This window comes from Nerophis ophidion, linkage group LG14 (assembly GCF_033978795.1).
Source record: "Nerophis ophidion isolate RoL-2023_Sa linkage group LG14, RoL_Noph_v1.0, whole genome shotgun sequence".
NCBI classification, from domain to species: Eukaryota; Metazoa; Chordata; class Actinopteri; order Syngnathiformes; family Syngnathidae; genus Nerophis; species Nerophis ophidion.
Window position 1 is genome coordinate 20,601,512 of NC_084624.1, and position 19,230 is coordinate 20,620,741.

The 19,230-nt window shown below is 43.5% G+C and overlaps 1 protein-coding gene across 5 annotated transcripts in view; it reads left to right on the forward strand.

Moving 5' to 3' along the window:
- Positions 1–19,230, forward strand: part of gpc5c (glypican 5c) — a 366,734-nt gene that overhangs the window by 275,916 nt on the left and 71,588 nt on the right. For all 5 annotated transcript variants that reach the window (XM_061920093.1, XM_061920091.1, XM_061920092.1 and 2 more), the window contains one exon: positions 10,242–10,380. In XM_061920093.1, the coding sequence (XP_061776077.1) occupies positions 10,242–10,380 (139 nt within the window). The remainder of the gene's footprint in view (positions 1–10,241; positions 10,381–19,230) is intronic.

Sequence of the window (19,230 nt, forward strand, 5' to 3'; positions counted from 1 at the left end):
CGCTCATACTGCGGTCTGTCATTCAGGTAATCAACAACCCAGGACACCAAGGCTCCACCTGCATTGTCTCCAACTTCACACCCAGTAGCCCAGGCTGTATGGTATCGAAAGCACTGGAGAAGTCAAAAAACATGACCCTCACATTGCTCGCAGGCTTGTCCAGGTGGGTGTGGGCTCGGTTCAGCAGGTAGATGATGACTGCGTCCTCCACTCCCAGTCGTGGCTGGTAGGCGAATTGGAGTGGGTCCAGGTGGGGCTTGACTGTAGTGTGGTCTTATTCCAGGACCAACCTCTCCATTGTGTTCATGATATGGGAGGTTAGAGCCACCGGCCTGTAGTCCTTTGACGCGCTGGGTCGCGTGCACTTGGGGATGGGGACCACGCATGAGGTTTTCCACTGTGTGGAGACTTTCTGCAGTCTAAGGCTCATGCTGAAGATGTGCTGGAGCACACCTCACAGCTGTGGGGCGCAGGTTTTGAGCACCCTGGGACATATACAGGTGGAACAGTTCTGGTACAGTTCTGTTGACATCATAGACGCCTGAAAACTGCCAGGCAGGGATGTATACCGAGTAAGGTTGTCAGGGTACCAAAATGTATTTCAAAACCTTTCTAATTAAAGGGGACCAGAAAAATTGTCATTATGTCTTTATTGGAACAACAAATCTTAGGGTACATTAAACACATGTTCCATGCATCCATCTTCTTCCGCTTAGCCGAGGTCAGGTCGCGGGGGCAGCAGCCTAAGCAGGGATGCCCAGACTTCCCTCTCCCCAGCCGCTTCGTCCAGCTCCTCTCAGGGGATCCTGAGGCGTTCCCAGGCCAGCCGGAAGACATCGTCTTACCAACGTGTCCTGGGTCTTCCCCGTGTCCCCCTATCGGTTGGACATGCCCAAAACACCTCCCTAGGGAGGCGTTTGGGTGGCATCCTGACCTGATGCCTGAACCACCTCACCTTACATCGTGTGGTGTCTTCATTATAACTCTTATATAAGACTTTTAAAGTCATTTTGATAGTAGGCTAAAAGAGCTAATACTGACACTTGCATCATGTGTTGTATTCATTACAACACTTATATAAGACTTTTAAAGTCATTTTGATTGTAGGCTAATATAGCCTTTATAGACACTTAAAGGGGAACATTATCACCAGACCTATGTAAGAGTCAATATACACCTTGATGTTGCAGAAAAAAGACCATGTATTTTTTAACTGATTTCCAAACTCTAAATTTTGGCGAATTAAACGCGTTTCTATTTATCGCTCTTGTGACCTATATGACGTGACGTCATATAGGTAATAAAGCCGCCATTTTCTCAAACACATTAAAAACACCGCGTCTCAGCTCTGTTATTTTCCGTTTTTTTGACTATTTTCTGGAACCTTGGAGACATCATGCCTCGTCGGTGTGTTTTCGGCGGGTGTAACAACACTAACAGGGAGGGATTCAAGTTGCACCACTGGCGCAAAGATGCGAAAGTGGCAAGAAATTGGACGAAATTTGTTCAAAAAACGAGGGTGTGGGGAAAGCCGACGAAATGGTCAGTCGTTTGTTCCGCACACTTTACCGACGAAAGCTATGCTACTACAGAGATGGCAAGATTGTGTGGATATCCTGCGACACACAAAGCAGATGCATTTCCAACGATAATGTCAAAGAAATCTTCCGCCAGACCCCCATTGAATGTGCCGGAGTGTCTGCACATTTTACCGGCGATGCTAAGGCAGACATGGGACAGAGATGTATGGATAACCTGCAGATGCATTTCCAACGATAAAGTCAACTAAATCACAAAGGTGAGTTTTGTTGATGTTGTTGATTTATGTGCTAATCAGACATATTTGGTCACGGCATGACTGCCAGCTAACATGCTATTTAGGCTAGCTGTATGTACATTTGAAACTATATTTACATCCAGCGTTTCCCTCCACCCACATTTAATGCCAAACAAACACTTACCAATCGATGGATTTAAGTTGATCCAGTGTCACAAGATGCGAAACTTCCGATCGTTGGTCTGCACATTTTACCGACGATGCTAAGGCAAACATGGCCGAATAGCGTCAATAGCTATTTGCTCAATAGCTTCAGTTTCTTCTTCAATTTCGTTTTCGCTGTCTGCCTCCATACTCCAACCATCCGTTTCAATACATGCGTAATCTGTTCAATCGCTTAAGCCGCTGAAATCCGAGTCTGAATCCGAGCTAATGTCGCTATATCTTGCTGTGCTATCCGTATTGGCATCACTGGATGACGTCACAGGAAATTGGACGATGGATTCACACATACCGAAAATCAGGCACTTTAAAGCTTTTTTTAGGGATATTCCGGGATGGGTAAAATTTTGAAAAGAAATTCAAAAAATAAAATTTACTGATTTTTATTGGTTTTAACCCTTCTGAAATTGTGACAATGTTCCCCTTTAAATCATGTGTTTCTTCATTACAACATTTATATAAGTCTTTTAAAGTCATTTTGATAGTAGGCTAATATAGCTAATATATACACTTAAATCATGTGTTGCGTTCATTATAACACATATAAGACTTTTAAAGTCATCTTGATAGTAGTCTAATATAGACACTTAGTTCATGTGTTGTCTTCATTGTAACACTTATATAAGGCATTTAGTTTTTTACTGCTCTAGACAGATATTTGTTTATGTCTTATATGTCCATTATGGCTCTTTAAACATTTTGTGTTGCCGACCCCTGGCTAAAGGGAGCGGTTCCACACTGTGTATGGAGACACCTAATTAGCTGCTAAACATGGGGACTCAAACTAGAAACAGTGTCAGCCAGATGGGATCGGTGTTTGAGATGTACATAAAAGGCATTCAACGGCGATCACGTACTATTTCATGAAAATGATCCGACACGGCACATCCCTAATTGTATGTGCTCTCTCCAGGTGCTAATGGACACATCATTGCATGTATATTCACCACTAAGTAAGAATACAGCATCTTTATTAAAGAAGTATATATGTCCATGGCCACAAATAAAGTTTCTTACAAGTAGCATTATCACTGGAGGACGAGGAATAGCTAAACATGCTTCACTACACACCGTAGGAGGATACAATAGCTCACCGCCGTCACAATGTCATGGGTGGATCTACACCTGACATCCACTGTAATGATACCAAATACAAGAGCGTATCTAGTCGATTCTACTATGATTACATCGATATTTTATAGCATCAGAAAATATTTTTTTCTTTTTTTTTTTTAATTCAAATTATGTTTATAAAGTCAGTAAATATCTCCTCTCTGAGCTGCAACCTTATCGTGGTAGAGGAGTTTGCGTGTCCCAATGATCCTAGGAGCTATGTTGTCCGGGGGCATAAAGCCCCCTGGTAGGGTCTCCCAAGGCAAACAGGTTCTAGGTGAGGGATCAGACAAAGAGCAGCTCGAAGACCTTTATGAAGAAGAAAAATCATGGACCCAGATTTCCCTCGCCCGGACGCGGGTCACCGGGGCCCCCCTCTGGAGCCAGGCCCGGAGGTGGGGCACGATGGCGAGCGCCTGGTGGCCGGGCCTGTTCCCATGGGGCCCGGCTGGGCACAGCCCGAAGAGGCAACGTGGGTCACCCCTCCAATGGGCTCACCACCCATAGCAGGGGCCATAGAGGTCGGGTGCATTGTGAGCTGGGCGACAGCCGAAGGCAGGGCACTTGGCGGTCCGATCCTCGGCTACAGAAGCTAGCTCTTGGGACGTGGAACGTCACGTCACTGGGGGGGAAAGAGCCTGAGCTAGTGCGCGAAGTCGAGAAATTCCGGCTGGATATAGTCGGACTCACTTCGACGCACAGCAAGGGCTCTGGAACCACTTCTCTCGAGAGGGATTGGACCCTCTTCCACTCTGGCGTTGCCGGCAGTGAGAGGCGACGGGCTGGGGTGGCAATTCTTGTTTCCCCCCGGCTCAAAGCCTGTACGTTGGAGTTCAACCCGGTGGACGAAAAGGTAGCCTCCCTCCGCCTTCGGGTGGGGGGACGGGTCCTGACTATTGTTTGTGCTCACGCACCAAACAGCAGTTCAGAATACCCACCCTTTTTGGGCACACTCGAGGGAGTACTGGAAAGTGCTCCCCCGGGTGATTCCCTTGTCCTACTGGGAGACTTCAACGCTCACGTTGGCAACGACAGTGAAACCTTGAGAGGTGTGATTGGGAACAATGGCCGCCCGGATCTGAACCCGAGTGGTGTTTTGTTATTGGACTTTTGTGCTCGTCACAGTTTGTCCATAACAAACACCATGTTCAAACATAAGGGTGTCCATATGTGCACTTGGCACCAGGACACCCTAGGCCGCAGTTCCATGATCGACTTTGTAGTTGTGTCATCGGATTTGCGGCCTCATGTTTTGGACACTCGGGTGAAGAGAGGGGCGGAGCTTTCTACCGATCACCACCTGGTGGTGAGTTGGCTGCGATGGTGGGGGAGGATGCCTGACAGACCTGGGAGGCCCAAACGCATTGTGAGGGTCTGCTGGGAACGTCTGGCAGAGTCTCCTGTCAGACAAAGTTTCAATTCCCACCTCCGGAAGAACTTTGAACATGTCACGAGGGAGGTGCTGGACATTGAGTCCGAGTGGACCATGTTCCGCACCTCTATTGTCGAGGCGGCAGATCGGAGCTGTGGCCGCAAGGTAGTTGGTGCCTGTCGGGGCGGCAATCCTAAAACCCCTTGGTGGACACCAGCGGTGAGGGATGCCGTCAAGCTGAAGAAGGAGTCCTATCGGGTCCTTTTGGCTCATAGGACTCCGGAGGCAGTGAACAGGTACCGACAGGCCAAGCGGTGTGCAGCTTCAGCGGTCGCGAAGGCAAAAACTCGGACATGGGAAGAGTTCGGGGAAGCCATGGAAAACGACTTCCGGACGGCTTCGAAGCGATTCTGGACCACCGTCCGCCGCCTCAGGAAGGGGAAGCAGTGCACTATCAACACCGTGTATGGTGCGGATGGTGTTCTGCTGACCTCGACTGCGGATGTTGTGGATAGGTGGAAGGAATACTTCGAAGACCTCCTCAATCCCACCAACACGTCTTCCTATGAGGAAGCAGTGCCTGGGGAATCTGTGGTGGACTCTCCTATTTCTGGGGCTGAGGTCGCTGAGGTAGTTAAAAAGCTCCTCGGTGGCAAGGCCCCAGGGGTGGACGAGACCCGCCCGGAGTTCCTTAAGGCTCTGGATGCTGTGGGGCTGTCTTGGTTGACAAGACTTTGCAGCATCGCGTGGACATCGGGGGCGGTACCTCTGGATTGGCAGACCGGGGTGGTGGTTCCTCTCTTTAAGAAGGGGGACCGGAGGGTGTGTTCCAACTATCGTGGGATCACACTCCTCAGCCTTCCCGGTAAGGTTTATTCAGGTGTACTGGAGAGGAGGCTACGTCGGATAGTCGAACTTCGGATTCAGGAGGAACAGTGTGGTTTTCGTCCTGGTCGTGGAACTGTGGACCAGCTCTATACTCTCGGCAGGGTTCTTGAGGGTGCATGGGAGTTTTCCCAACTAGTCTACATGTGCTTTGTGGACTTGGAGAAGGCATTCGACCGTGTCCCTCGGGAAGTCCTGTGGGGAGTGCTCAGAGAGTATGGGGTATCGGACTGTCTTATTGTGGCGGTCCGTTCCCTGTACGATCAGTGCCAGAGCTTGGTCCGCATTGCCGGCAGTAAGTCGAACACATTTCCAGTGAGGGTTGGACTCCGCCAAGGCTGTCCTTTGTCACCGATTCTGTTCATAACTTTTATGGACAGAATTTCTAGGCGCAGTCAAGGCGTTGAGGGGTTCCGGTTTGGTAACTGCAGGATTAGGTCGCTGCTTTTTGCAGATGATGTGGTCCTGATGGCTTCATCTGACCGGGATCTTCAGCTCTCGCTGGATCGGTTCGCAGCCGAGTGTGAAGCGACCGGAATGAGAATCAGCACCTCCAAGTCCGAGTCCATGGTTCTCGCCCGGAAAAGGGTAGAGTGCCATCTCCGGGTTGGGGAGGAGACCCTGCCCCAAGTGGAGGAGTTCAAGTACCTAGGAGTCTTGTTCACGAGTGAGGGAAGAGTGGATCGTGAGATCGACAGGCGGATCGGTGCGGCGTCTTCAGTAATGCGGACGTTGTACCGATCCGTTGTGGTGAAGAAGGAGCTGAGCCGGAAGGCAAAGCTCTCAATTTACCGGTCGATCTGCGTTCCCATCCTCACCTATGGTCATGAGCTTTGGGTCATGACCGAAAGGATAAGATCACGGGTACAAGCGGCCGAAATGAGTTTCCTCCGCCGTGTGGCGGGGCTCTCCCTTAGAGATAGGGTGAGAAGCTCAGCCATCCGGGAGGGACTCAAAGTAAAGCCGCTGCTCCTTCACATCGAGAGGAGCCAGATGAGGTGGTTCGGGCATCTGGTCAGGATGCCACCTGAACGCCTCCCTAGGGAGGTGTTTAGGGCACGTCCAACCGGTAGGAGGCCACGGGGAAGACCCAGGACACGTTGGGAAGACTATGTCTCCCGGCTGGCCTGGGAACGCCTCGGGATCCCCCGGGAAGAGCTAGACGAAGTGGCTGGGGAGAGGGAAGTCTGGGTTTCCCTGCTTAGGCTGTTGCCCCCGCGACCCGACCTCGGAGAAGCGGAAGATGATGGATGGATGGATGGAAGTCAGTAAATATGTCCCTGGAAACATGAGGACTTTGAATATGACCAATGTATGATCCTGTAACTACTTGGTATCGGATCGATACCTAAATGTGTGGTATCATCCAAAACTAATGTCAGGTATCAAAGAAGAGAAGAATAGGTGATTATTACATTTTAACAGAAGTGTACATAGAACACGTTAAAACAGAAAATAGGCAGATATTAACAGTAAATGAACAAGTAGATTAATAATAAATTTTTACATAATATTTACAAAATAATAGGTTGATAAATGACACAAAATGTTACTGCATACGTCAGCAGACTAATTAGGAGTCTTTATTTGTTTACTTACTACTAAAAGACAAGTTGTCTAGTATGTTCACTGTTGTATTTAAGAACTAAATGACAATAATAAACATATGTTTCATCTACAGTAACATTTTTGGTTACAATAAAGTATTTGGTCTCATCACATTTGCACAATCACTTGTTGCCTGGCAGAATTAGTGAGGTACTATTGTTAAACATGTCTCCGCAGCCATAAACTCTTGGCAGGGAAAGGACAAAGTAAAACTTGAACAGACTGCATCAAAACCTGGTTCACCTTTTCTGTCATGTCTTCTGGACCACATCAGGTGTCAGCGGCCCAGTAAAAGTCATCTCCAAAGAAACGTTGACCTTGTCACTCGCTCCAATCACTCTTTTATTGCATTCCACTTCAGAATCACATCCAACATTCATGACGCTCTTCCGGGTTCTCCTGCTAGGAGGCCTTTGTTGTTGTGTGATGGAACAAAGACCACCTCCGTGAGGCCCGTCAGATGGATGGGTCAGCAGGTGGGCCTGTTAGTTGGCCCCATGCAGGGTGATGGGAAAATCATAAAAAGGAATTCAAATGCCTTGAGGCTCAGATGATTGGGGATTCTGTGGATGCCAGAACCAAAGGTTGATTAACTTGCTCCAAACTGTTTAATCATTCCATCTATTGATAGTCTTGCTGCACATCTGAAACTCATTTCCATAACTGTACTCACTTGATCTGCTGTGTATGAACCTGGAGTGCCAGCCATATAAGCCAAGAACTACTGTAGACCTTAATCCTAGTCTAAGTCCTGTTTAATGCCCAATCATCAAGTCTTGGATTTCTCCTTCTTCAGTGTCACCTGTTCATACTTGCCAACCCTCCCGGATTTTCCGGGAGACTCCCGAAATTCAGCGCCTCTCCCGAAAACTTCCCGGAAAAAATTTTCTTACGAAAATCTACCGAAATTCAGCGGAGCCGGAGGCCACGCCCCCTCGAGCTCCATGCCGACCTGAGTGGGGACAGCCTGTTTTCACGCCCGCTTTCCCACTATATAAACAGCTTGCCTGCCCAATCACGTTACAACAGCTACGGATTTGAATAAAAAACTGCACACACAAGGAGACGAAGCAGAAGAACGAGGAAGTTACAGCCATGGCGACGCCGTCTGTAATAGAGTGATTCTATGTTGTCTGTCGCCATCTCCTGGTGAATGTTGGCTATAGCGTTATGGGGTTGCTTTTTGATTGGCCAACGATTTATGTGGTGTTGCGCACCTGACGGCAAGTGACTCTCGCCAGTACGCAATTGGCAGAACAAAGGTTACTCAAATAGTGAAAGGTAAGTGTTGTTGGTTTTATTTTAGTAACCAGCAAGCACAGTACAGTTAGTAGATCAACTGTGTTTTTATCACTGTGTATTTGATAGGTGCCGTCTGAAATTCAACTATTTCTTTTATTTATATATATAATAAAATAAATATATAGGTAGTATTCACTGAAAGTCACGTATATATATATATATATATATATATATATATATATATATATATATATATATGTTTATATATATATATATATGTCTATATATATATATATATAGGTATATATATATATATATATATATATATATATATATATATATGAAATATATATGAAATAATCGAGTTGGTGAATTATACTCCCCTCTTAACCACGCCCCCTGCCCCAACCACGCCCCCCCCCCTTCACCCCCCACCTCCCGACATCGGAGGTCTCAAGGTTGGCAAGTATGCACTTGTTAAAGACTTGATGCTTCACAGACCTGCTGCCAGTATGCACTTGTTCCACATGTTATCTTATAGATTTTGTCCAAAATGGAATAGTCCTCAAACTTCTGCAATCAATACTCCGTAATGACAATGTGAAAGGTTGTTGTTTTTCATTGCAAACAAAAAAAATACAAAACAAGACAATCACATTTATTCATAGTGGTAGATGTGCTGGGCCAGCAACTTTAGGGTTCCAGGTTCGATCCCTGCTTCTGCCATCCTTCTGCCTCCTGCTCCCTGTGCCACCCACACTGGTTTAAATGTAACTTAACTTGGTGCTTTTCACGATGTAAAGCGCTGTATAAATATACTTCACTTCACTGCCTAAATACTTTGTTGATGCGCTTTTGGCAGCAATAACAGCCTCAAGTCTTCTTGAATACAATGCCACAAGCTTGGCATACCTATCTTTGGGCAGTTTGGACCATTCCTCTTTGCAGCACCTTTCAAGCTCCATCAGGTTCGATGGGAAGATTCGGTGCTCATTCAGTACGTCTCTGTACATTGCTGCATTCATCTTTCCCTCTATCCTGACTAGTCTCTCAGTTCTTGTTGCTAAAAAAAAACATCCCCACAGCCATTTCAACCCCCATTATTTACTTTCTACTTTTTATTTTTTTAAATTGATCTCAACTCTGTACACTTCTGCTGGAATTTTAATTTTCCTGAAGGAATCAATAAAGTACTATCAATCTATTTATATCTATCCATCCATCCATCTATCTATCTATCTATCTATCTATCTATGTAGGTGTGGGAAAAAATCACAAGACTACTTCATCTCTACAGATCTGTTTCAGATGAAGTAGTCTTGTGATTTTTTCCCACACCTACATATTGCGCTCTACCACGGTATCGAGCACTATTCTCCGGATAATCCAATCAAGACATCTATCTATCTATCTATCTATCTATCTATCTATCTATCTATCTATCTATCTATCTATCTATCTATCTATCTATCTATCTATCTATCTATCTATCTATCTATCTATCTATCCATCCATCCATCCATCCATCCATCCATCCATCCATCCATCCATCCATCCATCCATCCATCCATCCATCCATCCATCCATCCATCCATCCATCCATCCATCCATCCATCCATCCATCCATCCATCCATCCATCCATCCATCCATCCATCCATCCATCCATCCATCCATCCATCCATCCATCCATCCATCCATCCATCTATATATATATGAAAACTTGTCCCATTGTCATTATGGGGTATTGTCTATAGAGTTTTGAGGAGGAAAATGAATGTATTCCTTTGTGGAATAAGGCTGTAACATCAGAATGTGGAAAAAGTGAAACGCTGTGAATAATTTCTGTGTACAGTCGCCATCTTAAACTCAAAACACCTGAAAAATGCAACATTCACCTACCGATGTCGCTTGGTATTTGTTCCCAGAGGCAAACAGAAGTATGCGCATCACAGTTTTTTTCCATCTCACAGTGTGTCACACCTGCATCTTTGTGACTTTATGTCGTCGGATTTGTCAACCAGGAGACCCAGGAGAGATTTCCGAATCTGGGCCAGACGGAGGCCTGGGAGGATCTGGGGAGTGGGGCAAGCGAGGGCAGCGCCACAGATTGTGACGACGAAGACGGATGCCAAGCCTCAGGAGACGGTGCAGACAAGACCTGTAAGTCACGTGCACACGCACCTCTATTTAACATCTCACACACTCTGCACCCAAGTCTTTCAAAACCGATTATGCTAACATCAGATATGTTTTGAAAAATGCCATTTTCTTCCACCACATTCTTACATGGAATTTTCTTCCAAAAACACCCCCTGTGTGTCTCTCAGAAGTCGACACAACAAACCAGTTCTGCACACAGAAACACAACACGCTGTGTTGTTGTTGTGTTGGCTTGTATAGAAGTTGTTTGATTGCCTGCAAAAAGACTCAGTGGTTCCGTCCCAAAAATTACAAGGTGATTACGGTTAATACGCCAGGCTTTAACACTTGTGCAATTATGCGCTGCACGCCAGTTGCAAAAATACACAACTGTTCTGCGCCATGTTTTTTTTACCCAAAGACAAACAAAAATTGTTACCTATAGGACAGAGCACTGTTTGACTCTTCCCGTTCAGAAAATTCTATGTTTCTATAAAATAATTACTGTAACTCTTGTGATTAATTACAAAAGAATCATCACATGTAAACATGCATTGTTTTACTTTTTTTTTTAGCTTGTATTTCATTCATTATTCCATTTCAAGGTTCCTACTATTTTACATGTTTTATCATTTTGACTTGTTCCTTAGAGTTAAGTCAAAGTACCAATGGTTGTCACACACACACTGGGCGAAATTATTCTCTGCATTTGACCCATCACCCTTGATGACCCCCTGGGAGGTGAGGGGAGCAGTGAGCAGCGGCGGTGGCCACACCCAGTAATCGTTTTGGTGATTTAACCCCCAATTCCAATCCTTGTTGCTGAGTGCCAAGCAGGGACCTAATGGGTCCCGTTTTTCTAGTCTTCGGAATGACTCGGCCGGGGTGTGAACTCACAACCTACCGATTTCAGGGTGGACACTCTAACCACTCTAACCGCAGAACGAGCCTTCTGCATCATGGCTGTGAGGGCGCTTTCTGTGGGCGTCCTGTGATAGTGTTTCTCTACCTGGCTCCTCTGTAGCCATGGTATATCGTTAAGATTTTATCGATACCATTACCCGTATCGACATTGGTATTCATCAGAATCAGACATACTTTATTAATCCCCGAGGGGGAATTAAAATCGATACACTATGTAATTTGTGGAAATAAAGATGTGAAAAATTATTTTAATTAGCATTTCTATAGCTTGGATTCAAAATGACGTCACGTCCGGCTCATTAAATATGCGCGGTGGTCAAGCCAGCGTCTGTTCTCAATGAATACTAGGCACCATTTAGACTTTCTCAAAGAAAATGCTCTATGCTTGCGTTGTTTTTGGCTGAATTGACCATTTAAATCGCGCAAAGGATAAACGTTTCGACAGAGTTTCTCGAGAGGCAATCAAGGATGGCGGATGAGTGCAAGATTTTATGAAAAAAGACAAAAAAAGTACTACGCATTCACGCACGAGGGAGCAGAGCAAAAGAATGCACTGCAATGAGTTTGTAGTGACCACTCCCTTAACGTACTTTTAAGGTCATTTAACTAATATCTTGATATTATTTGTATTTCTTAACATACATTTTTGCTCCGAGTATTTTGTGATGCACCAACTTGGGGAGTTGAAATAAAATAAGTCAAATGTGAACAAAACCTGAAAGGAGTTAAGCTTGTACCAAAGACAGCAATCATAAATGAATGTTTCAGCACATTCACAATGTTGACATCTATAGTTATATTTTGATAAACAATCATAAATGAATCTTTAAGCACATGCACAATGTTGACATCTATAGTTACAGTATACAGTTGTGATCAAAATTATTGAACCCCCACACAATTTTGGTGTTTTAGCAAGTTGGACATTTATTCCGTATTTTGTTTATAGTCATATCAAATAAAGATGTGTCAAATAGACAAATACAACTTAAATTGTACCACTGTATTTTACAAAATACCAAAAGAGGACATTTTTCTTAATATCTCATTGACAAAATTATTCAACCCCTTGAAGATCATAACTCTTAAGAACAGAATTTGAATAAGGTCTTTTCAATAAGGTGTTGAAAACATCTGTAGATGTGATTGCAACCATAACGAGCAACAATTAAACTGATTGAAAGAGACTGTGACGCTCAGCTTCTTGGAGATGGTCAATGGTGTATTTGCAACATGGTGAAGTCCAGGGAGTGGTCAAATAAGTCAAGAGAGGAGGTAATTTCTCTTCATAAGAAAGGATATGGATATAAGAAAATAGCAAACACATTACACATTCCAAGAGACACAGTTGGGAGCATAATTCGCAAGTTTAAAGCCAAAGGCACAGTGGAAACACTACCTGGGCGTGGTAGAAAGAGGATGCTTTGTGCGTACAGTGGTGAAAAATCCCCGGGTAACAGCTGAGGAACTACAACAGGACATTGCAGAGGGGGTTTCATCCCAGACAATGAGCCGCGCACTACGAGATGAAGGCCTCCATGCCAGAACTCCCAGGCGCACCCCACTTCTGACTACCAGGCGCAAGAAAAATAAACTCCAGTATGCCAAAAATCATCTGGACAAACCCCAAAGGTTTTGGGAAACTGTTCTATGGAGTGATGAGACAAAACTGAAACTCTTTGGGCCTATGAATCAACGTTATGTCTGGAGGAGAATAAATGAAGTTTACAAAGAGAAGTACACCTTACCTACTGTTAAGCATGGTGGGGGGTCAATCATGCTCTGGGGCTGTTTCTCTGCCTCAGGTACCGGGAATCTCCAGCGCATTCAAGGCATTATGAATTCTATTTCCTACCAGGATATATTAGCTTCAAATGTCATGAAGTCAGTGACGAAGCTGAGGCTTGGGAGATGTTGGACCTTCCAACAGGACAATGATCCCAAGCATACCTCCAAATCAACATCAGAGTGGTTGCAGAAGAAGGGCTGGAAGACCCTGGAGTGGCCTTCACAGCCGCCAAACCTAAATCCTATAGAAAAGCTGTGGTGGGACTTGAAGAAGGCAGTTGCAGCACGCAAGCCCAAGAATATGAATGAACTGGAGGCCTTTGCCCAAGAGGAATGGGCTAAAATACCTGTAGATTGTTGCAAGAAGCTTGTGTCCGGTTATGTATCACGTTTGAAGGATGTAATTACTGCCAAAGGGTGTTCTACTAAGTACTAAAGATGCATGTAACTAGGGGGTTGAATATTTTTGTCAAAGAGATATTAAGAAAAATGTCCTTTTTTGGTATTTTGTAAAATACAGTGTTACAATTTAAGTTGGATTTGTCTATTTGACACATCTTTATTTGATATGACTATAAACAAAATACGGAATAAATGTCCAACTTGTTAAAACACCAAAATTGTGTGGGGCTTGAATAATTTTGATCACAACTGTATTTTGAAAAACAATCATAAATGTATATTTCAGCATATACACAATGTTAAAATCTATAGTTGTCAAGGCGTTGACTGTGGTGTGGATTCTTTTCCCGTGGTGCGAAGCGTTTGGACCGGACACGACGTGAAGGTAATGACATATTTAATTTGACTCATAAAAAGGAACAAACGAAAAGCACTCGCAGGGGAGGTACAAAAACTTGGCTCTGAAAACAAAAAACTTTCACTAAGGCAAAACTATGAACATAAAACAAAAACGTGCACTATGGCATGAATAATGAAAAAACTTACTGTGATCAATACAAAGGGGCATGGATCATTGGCATGGATAGCATTGGTTTGTAAAAAGTGATAGAGCGTGAGTAGATGGTGATGTTGCCAGGCTGACTACCTGGCAACTGTGGCTTAAATAACACTGTGGTGATTGGAAACAGGTGCGTGACATGGGGACAGGTGAAAACTAATGGGTTGGCATGGAAACAAAACAATGGAATGAAAAAACAGGAACTAATGGAGTCTTGAAGTAATCTAACACAACTAAACAAAACATGATCACAAAGACATGACAGTAGGTATATTTTGATAAACAAGCTTAAGTGACTCTTTCAGTACATACACAATGTTGACATCTAGAGTTATATTTTGATAAAGACGGGTAAAAACATGCATACTCGTTATCGGCGTGTGCAACAACAACAACAAACATGGCTGAAGGCGCAGAGTTTAAATCATGAAATGCAACATTACTCGAGCAAAAACTATGCATATTTATAGGGGAGAGTCTTGATACCAATGGTTTTGATCCAGCCACATATACATTTGTCGACCTCCACGCTTTTCTAAGTTTCCATCTGTTTTGTGGTGTACAATGATGTCTGGAGTACCTGTTAATATGATATGTTTGGGAACTCCAGGGACTCACCCAACAAATCCTTTTTTTATTCGTTTTATTTTGATAAAGTATAAGGATCTATTCCATTGCATAGTTGGATTTTTTGCTCATAGCTGCGTTTTGCAGGAAGATCTAGGCCTCTTGCTGTACAACAGGAATCTTAACTTGGTTGACTACATCTGGTGTTCACTTCCGGGAATAAGTCACTTGTCGGAATACAAGATATTAGCACAAGAGGTTGTACTGTAACATGTCAGAACAGGGAAGTCTTTAATCCACACCTGTGTTTTTAAAGTCTTACACAAGTCATGTATGTGAGCAGCGCCAGGTGAAATGCAGTTCTGTCATATTCTTGTCAAGAGCACAAATATCCATCAATTTGTTTCAATTCATTACAATTACACTCAGCTGGAAATAATGTTTATAAATGGTGTGCATGTGCAGAGATCAAAGTTTTACATAACATAACAAACATTTCATATAAATCAATGTTATGGGTGTGCATTTTGTAACAATACGAATTGTTATTTGTGTTTATGTTGCACACGGACGTATTTAAGTGACGGACCGAAAGCTGAATTACTGAGTGTCGACAGCAAATGACGTATTCGTGTATTATTGATTAAAAAATAGACTCAATGAGCAAGTATATGTTTCGATGGTCCAGTTTGTAATTAAGAGACAGAACTCACTGAAACACATTTAGGCCAGAAGCGATTGACACGCAAACACGGCGCGATGGAAACATGTCAGTCACAGAGGAATGCGTTCTTGCTTCAAAGCAACTTTATGGATTGCTGTATTACCTCAATTGTTCACTTTTTTGAGTGCATTAATATCGGCCTGTGGATTAACGGATTGATAAAACCTTGTCGCGACTCGTCATGAGTAAAGTGTGTTCACTTCAAACTGACTTTGAGGAACTTTTGAGGAGGAAATATTGTGTTCCAAACTTTAGTGGGGCATTGCTTCCTTATTTGTCATTATCCAAGGCTGATCTTAATGTGTAGCAGCAGCAGCTGAACTGAATGTGACACCGTGTCATAACTACGTCGCTAAAATGGATTAAAAAAAATAGTTAAAGCGGTATCGTTTGTCCAGGATCTTCACAGCCCTCATGAGCCGACCTAATTAGGTAATCGGTATACATCCCTAGTCATTGGGGTATTTGTGTTGCATTTTATGTATGAAAGACGCTGTATTACTAAACTTTGACTGATTGGTTGACAATATACACGCAGAATAATCACGCAATTTATTTTTTAGTAAAACAATTTTTAAATATTGCTGGATGACACCCTGACAATACAATTGCATTTGGGTCCAAATATTGGGCTCTTTTATAGGTTTCATCTACATGATGCAAGCCTTTCATACCCTGTTGTTCATCATGATTAAAAGTGAGATGAATTAGATTAGACATTAATCATTTTCCGGCACTATTTTTGCATTTGAATATTGTTATCAATATTCCACTTTTGGAAAATGCTACTAGTGTGATACAAAGTACTGCAACTATGAATTCAAAGATCTTTTTTCCATCTGAAGAATTCAGGCTTGGGAGAAAAAAACAAAAAATAAACTCAAGTATTGTTTAAATACTAAGTAAATACAATTATACAGTGATGTGTCAATTTAGGAGTGTTTTGAGATAAGAGATGTGTCTTGGCTGATTGTTATGTTTTCTGTTGCTGATTGATTAAATGTCACAGTGAACCCTGTAAGGTCCGCCCAAAACATCTGGTCTCACTCGCTAGTACTAGCTTACAGCTAGAGATCAACATGACATTGTTTTTCCAACTATGGGAAGGAAGAAAGTGAGGGTGAAGAAGTGGAAGATATTCATTAAATTAAGGAAATAAAAAATCAAAAACATGAACGAGCAAGTTTGAGCGTATATCTCGCTACTCGTCTGCACCAAACATACACAGAATGTGTCTAACACCAGCCAAGAATGTTCAAATAATATTAAACTGGCAGACACTTATCGGTGAAAATATGAGAAAGCTGCTGATGGTGTGTTTGACGGAGAAGCAGCTGAAAGTCCACTCTCTAAGGTTAAAGTTGTACATCACTTCATAAAACTACTGTAGTTGTTAGTGGTACATTCTAAGGTATTGTCTTTATAAACCATTTCTTATCTGAATGTTCGATTTTCTTTTCAGAAAGGCGTTTCTTGTTAGAATTGTGCCGTTTTGGTTAGACCAATCACCAAATAAATTGATTGTAATTCATTTCAATAGGAGACATTACAAGTAACTTGTAAGTTGATACACTACTGTAGTTCCTATGGCGACGTAAAATACTCTAAAACAAAGATCCTGTTACGCTCCGATGCCCGGATCATAGCATATTGTTGCTTTGTTCCTTTTTACATCACATTTTGTAGTTTGACCTCCTTATTTCCTGTTTTGCTCTGTCACCATGGTTGCATATTGTTTCCACCTGCTACTCTCGGTTTACGCACACCTGTTACTATTGATTACTGCCTTATTTAAGCCTTCCCTTTTGTTATTTCGTCCTCGGTTCCTAATCTGCTTACACGCAACAAGTGACGACTGCTATTCATTGTTTTCTTTTCGCTAGCTTTCACGCTACGCCTAGTTTTTCCCTAGCTCTCATGCTAGTAGCTTTTGTTTTGCTTTTTTGTGCCTTTGTGCCAAGTGTAGTGTTTCTGTTTGTTTCCCTAGCACCCATGCTAGCGCCATTTGTTTGCCTTATCTGCCTCGCACCAGTATGTTTGTTCTAGCCTGTTTTATTAGTCAAATAAATCTTTATTTTCTTACCATTTGCTGTGTTCTTGCCCGACGCATCCACGGAAGAACAAATCCGTCGCTATGCCCACCAAGTCTCACTGATCCCTAAACTTTTTGACCCGGGGCCGCATTGGGTTAAAATAATTTGGCCAGGGGCTGGGCTATATATACAGTGAAGAAAATAAGTATTTGAACACCCTGCTATTTTGCAAGTTCTCCCACTTAGACATCATGGAGGGGTCTGAAATTTTCACGGTAGGTGCATGTCCACTGTAGGAGAGATAACCTAAAAAGAAAAATCCAGAAATCACAATTTATGATTTTTTAACAATTTATTTGTGTGATGAGGCTAAAAATAAGTATTTGAACACCATCCATCCATCCATTTTCTACCGCTTATTCCCTTTTGGGGTCGCGGGGGGCGCTGGCGCCTATCTCAGCTACAATTGGGCGGAAGGCGGGGTACACCCTGGACAAGTCGCCACCTTATCGCAGGGCCAACACAGATAGACAGACAACATTCACACTAACATTCACACACTAGGGCCAATTTAGTGTTGCCAATCAACCTATCCCCAGGTGCATGTCTTTGGAGGTGGGAGGAAGCCGGAGTACCCGGAGGGAACCCACGCATTCACAGGGAGAACATGCAAACTCCACACAGAAAGATCCCGAGCCTGGATTTGAACCCAGGACTGCAGGACCTTCGTATTGTGAGGCAGACGCACTAACCCCTCTGCCACCGTATTTGAACACCAACATTAATATTTGGTTGAATAGCCTTTGTTTGCAGTTACAGAGGTCAAACGTTTCCTGTAGTTCCTCACCAGGTTTGCACAGACTACAGGAGGGATTTTGGCCCACTCCTCCACACAGATATTCTCTAGATCAGTCAGGTATCTGGGCTGTCACTGAGTAACACAGACTTTTATCTCCTTCCAAAGATTTATTTCAATTGGATTTAAGTCTGGAGACTGGCTAAGCCACTCCAGAACCTTGATATGGTTCTTACAAAGCCACTTCTTGGTTTTCCTGGCTGTGTGTGTGGTCATTGTCATGTTGGAAGATCCAGCCATGACTCATCTTCAATGATCTGACTGAGGGAAGGAGGTTTTTGGCCAAAATCTCACAATACATGGCTGCAGTCATCCTCTCCTTAATACAGTACAGTCGTCCTGTCCCATGAGCATAAAAACACCCCCAAAGCATGACGCTACCACCCCCATGCTTCACAGTAGGGATGGTGTTCTTGGGATGGTACGCATCATTCTTCTTCCTCCAAAACACACATAGTGGAATTATGACAAAAAAGGTCAATTTTGGTCTCATCGGTCCACAAAACTTTCTCCCATGACTCCTCTGGATCATTCAAATGGTCATTGGCAAACTTAAGACGGGCCTTAACATGTGCTGGTTTAAGCAGGGGAACCTTTCGTGCCATGCATGATTTCAAACCATGACATCTTAGTGTATGACATACAGTGACCATGGAAACAGTGGTCTTTTCAGGTCATTGACCAAGTCCTGCCGTGTAGTCCTGGGCTGATTCCTCACCTTTCTTAGCATCATTGATACCCCACGAGGTAATATCTTGCATAGGGCTCCACTCCGATTGGGATTGACCGTCATCATGTTTAGCTTCTTCCGTTTTCTAATGATTGCTAACTGTGGACCTTTTTTCACCAAGCTGCTTGGCAATTTCTCTGTAGCCGTTTCCATTTTTGTGGAGTTGTACAATTTTGTCTCTGGTGTTCTTGGACACCTCTTTGCTCTTAGCCATGCTGAATGTTTGGGTCTTACTGATTGTATGGGGTGGACAGGTGTCTTTATGCAGCTAACAACCTCACACAGGTG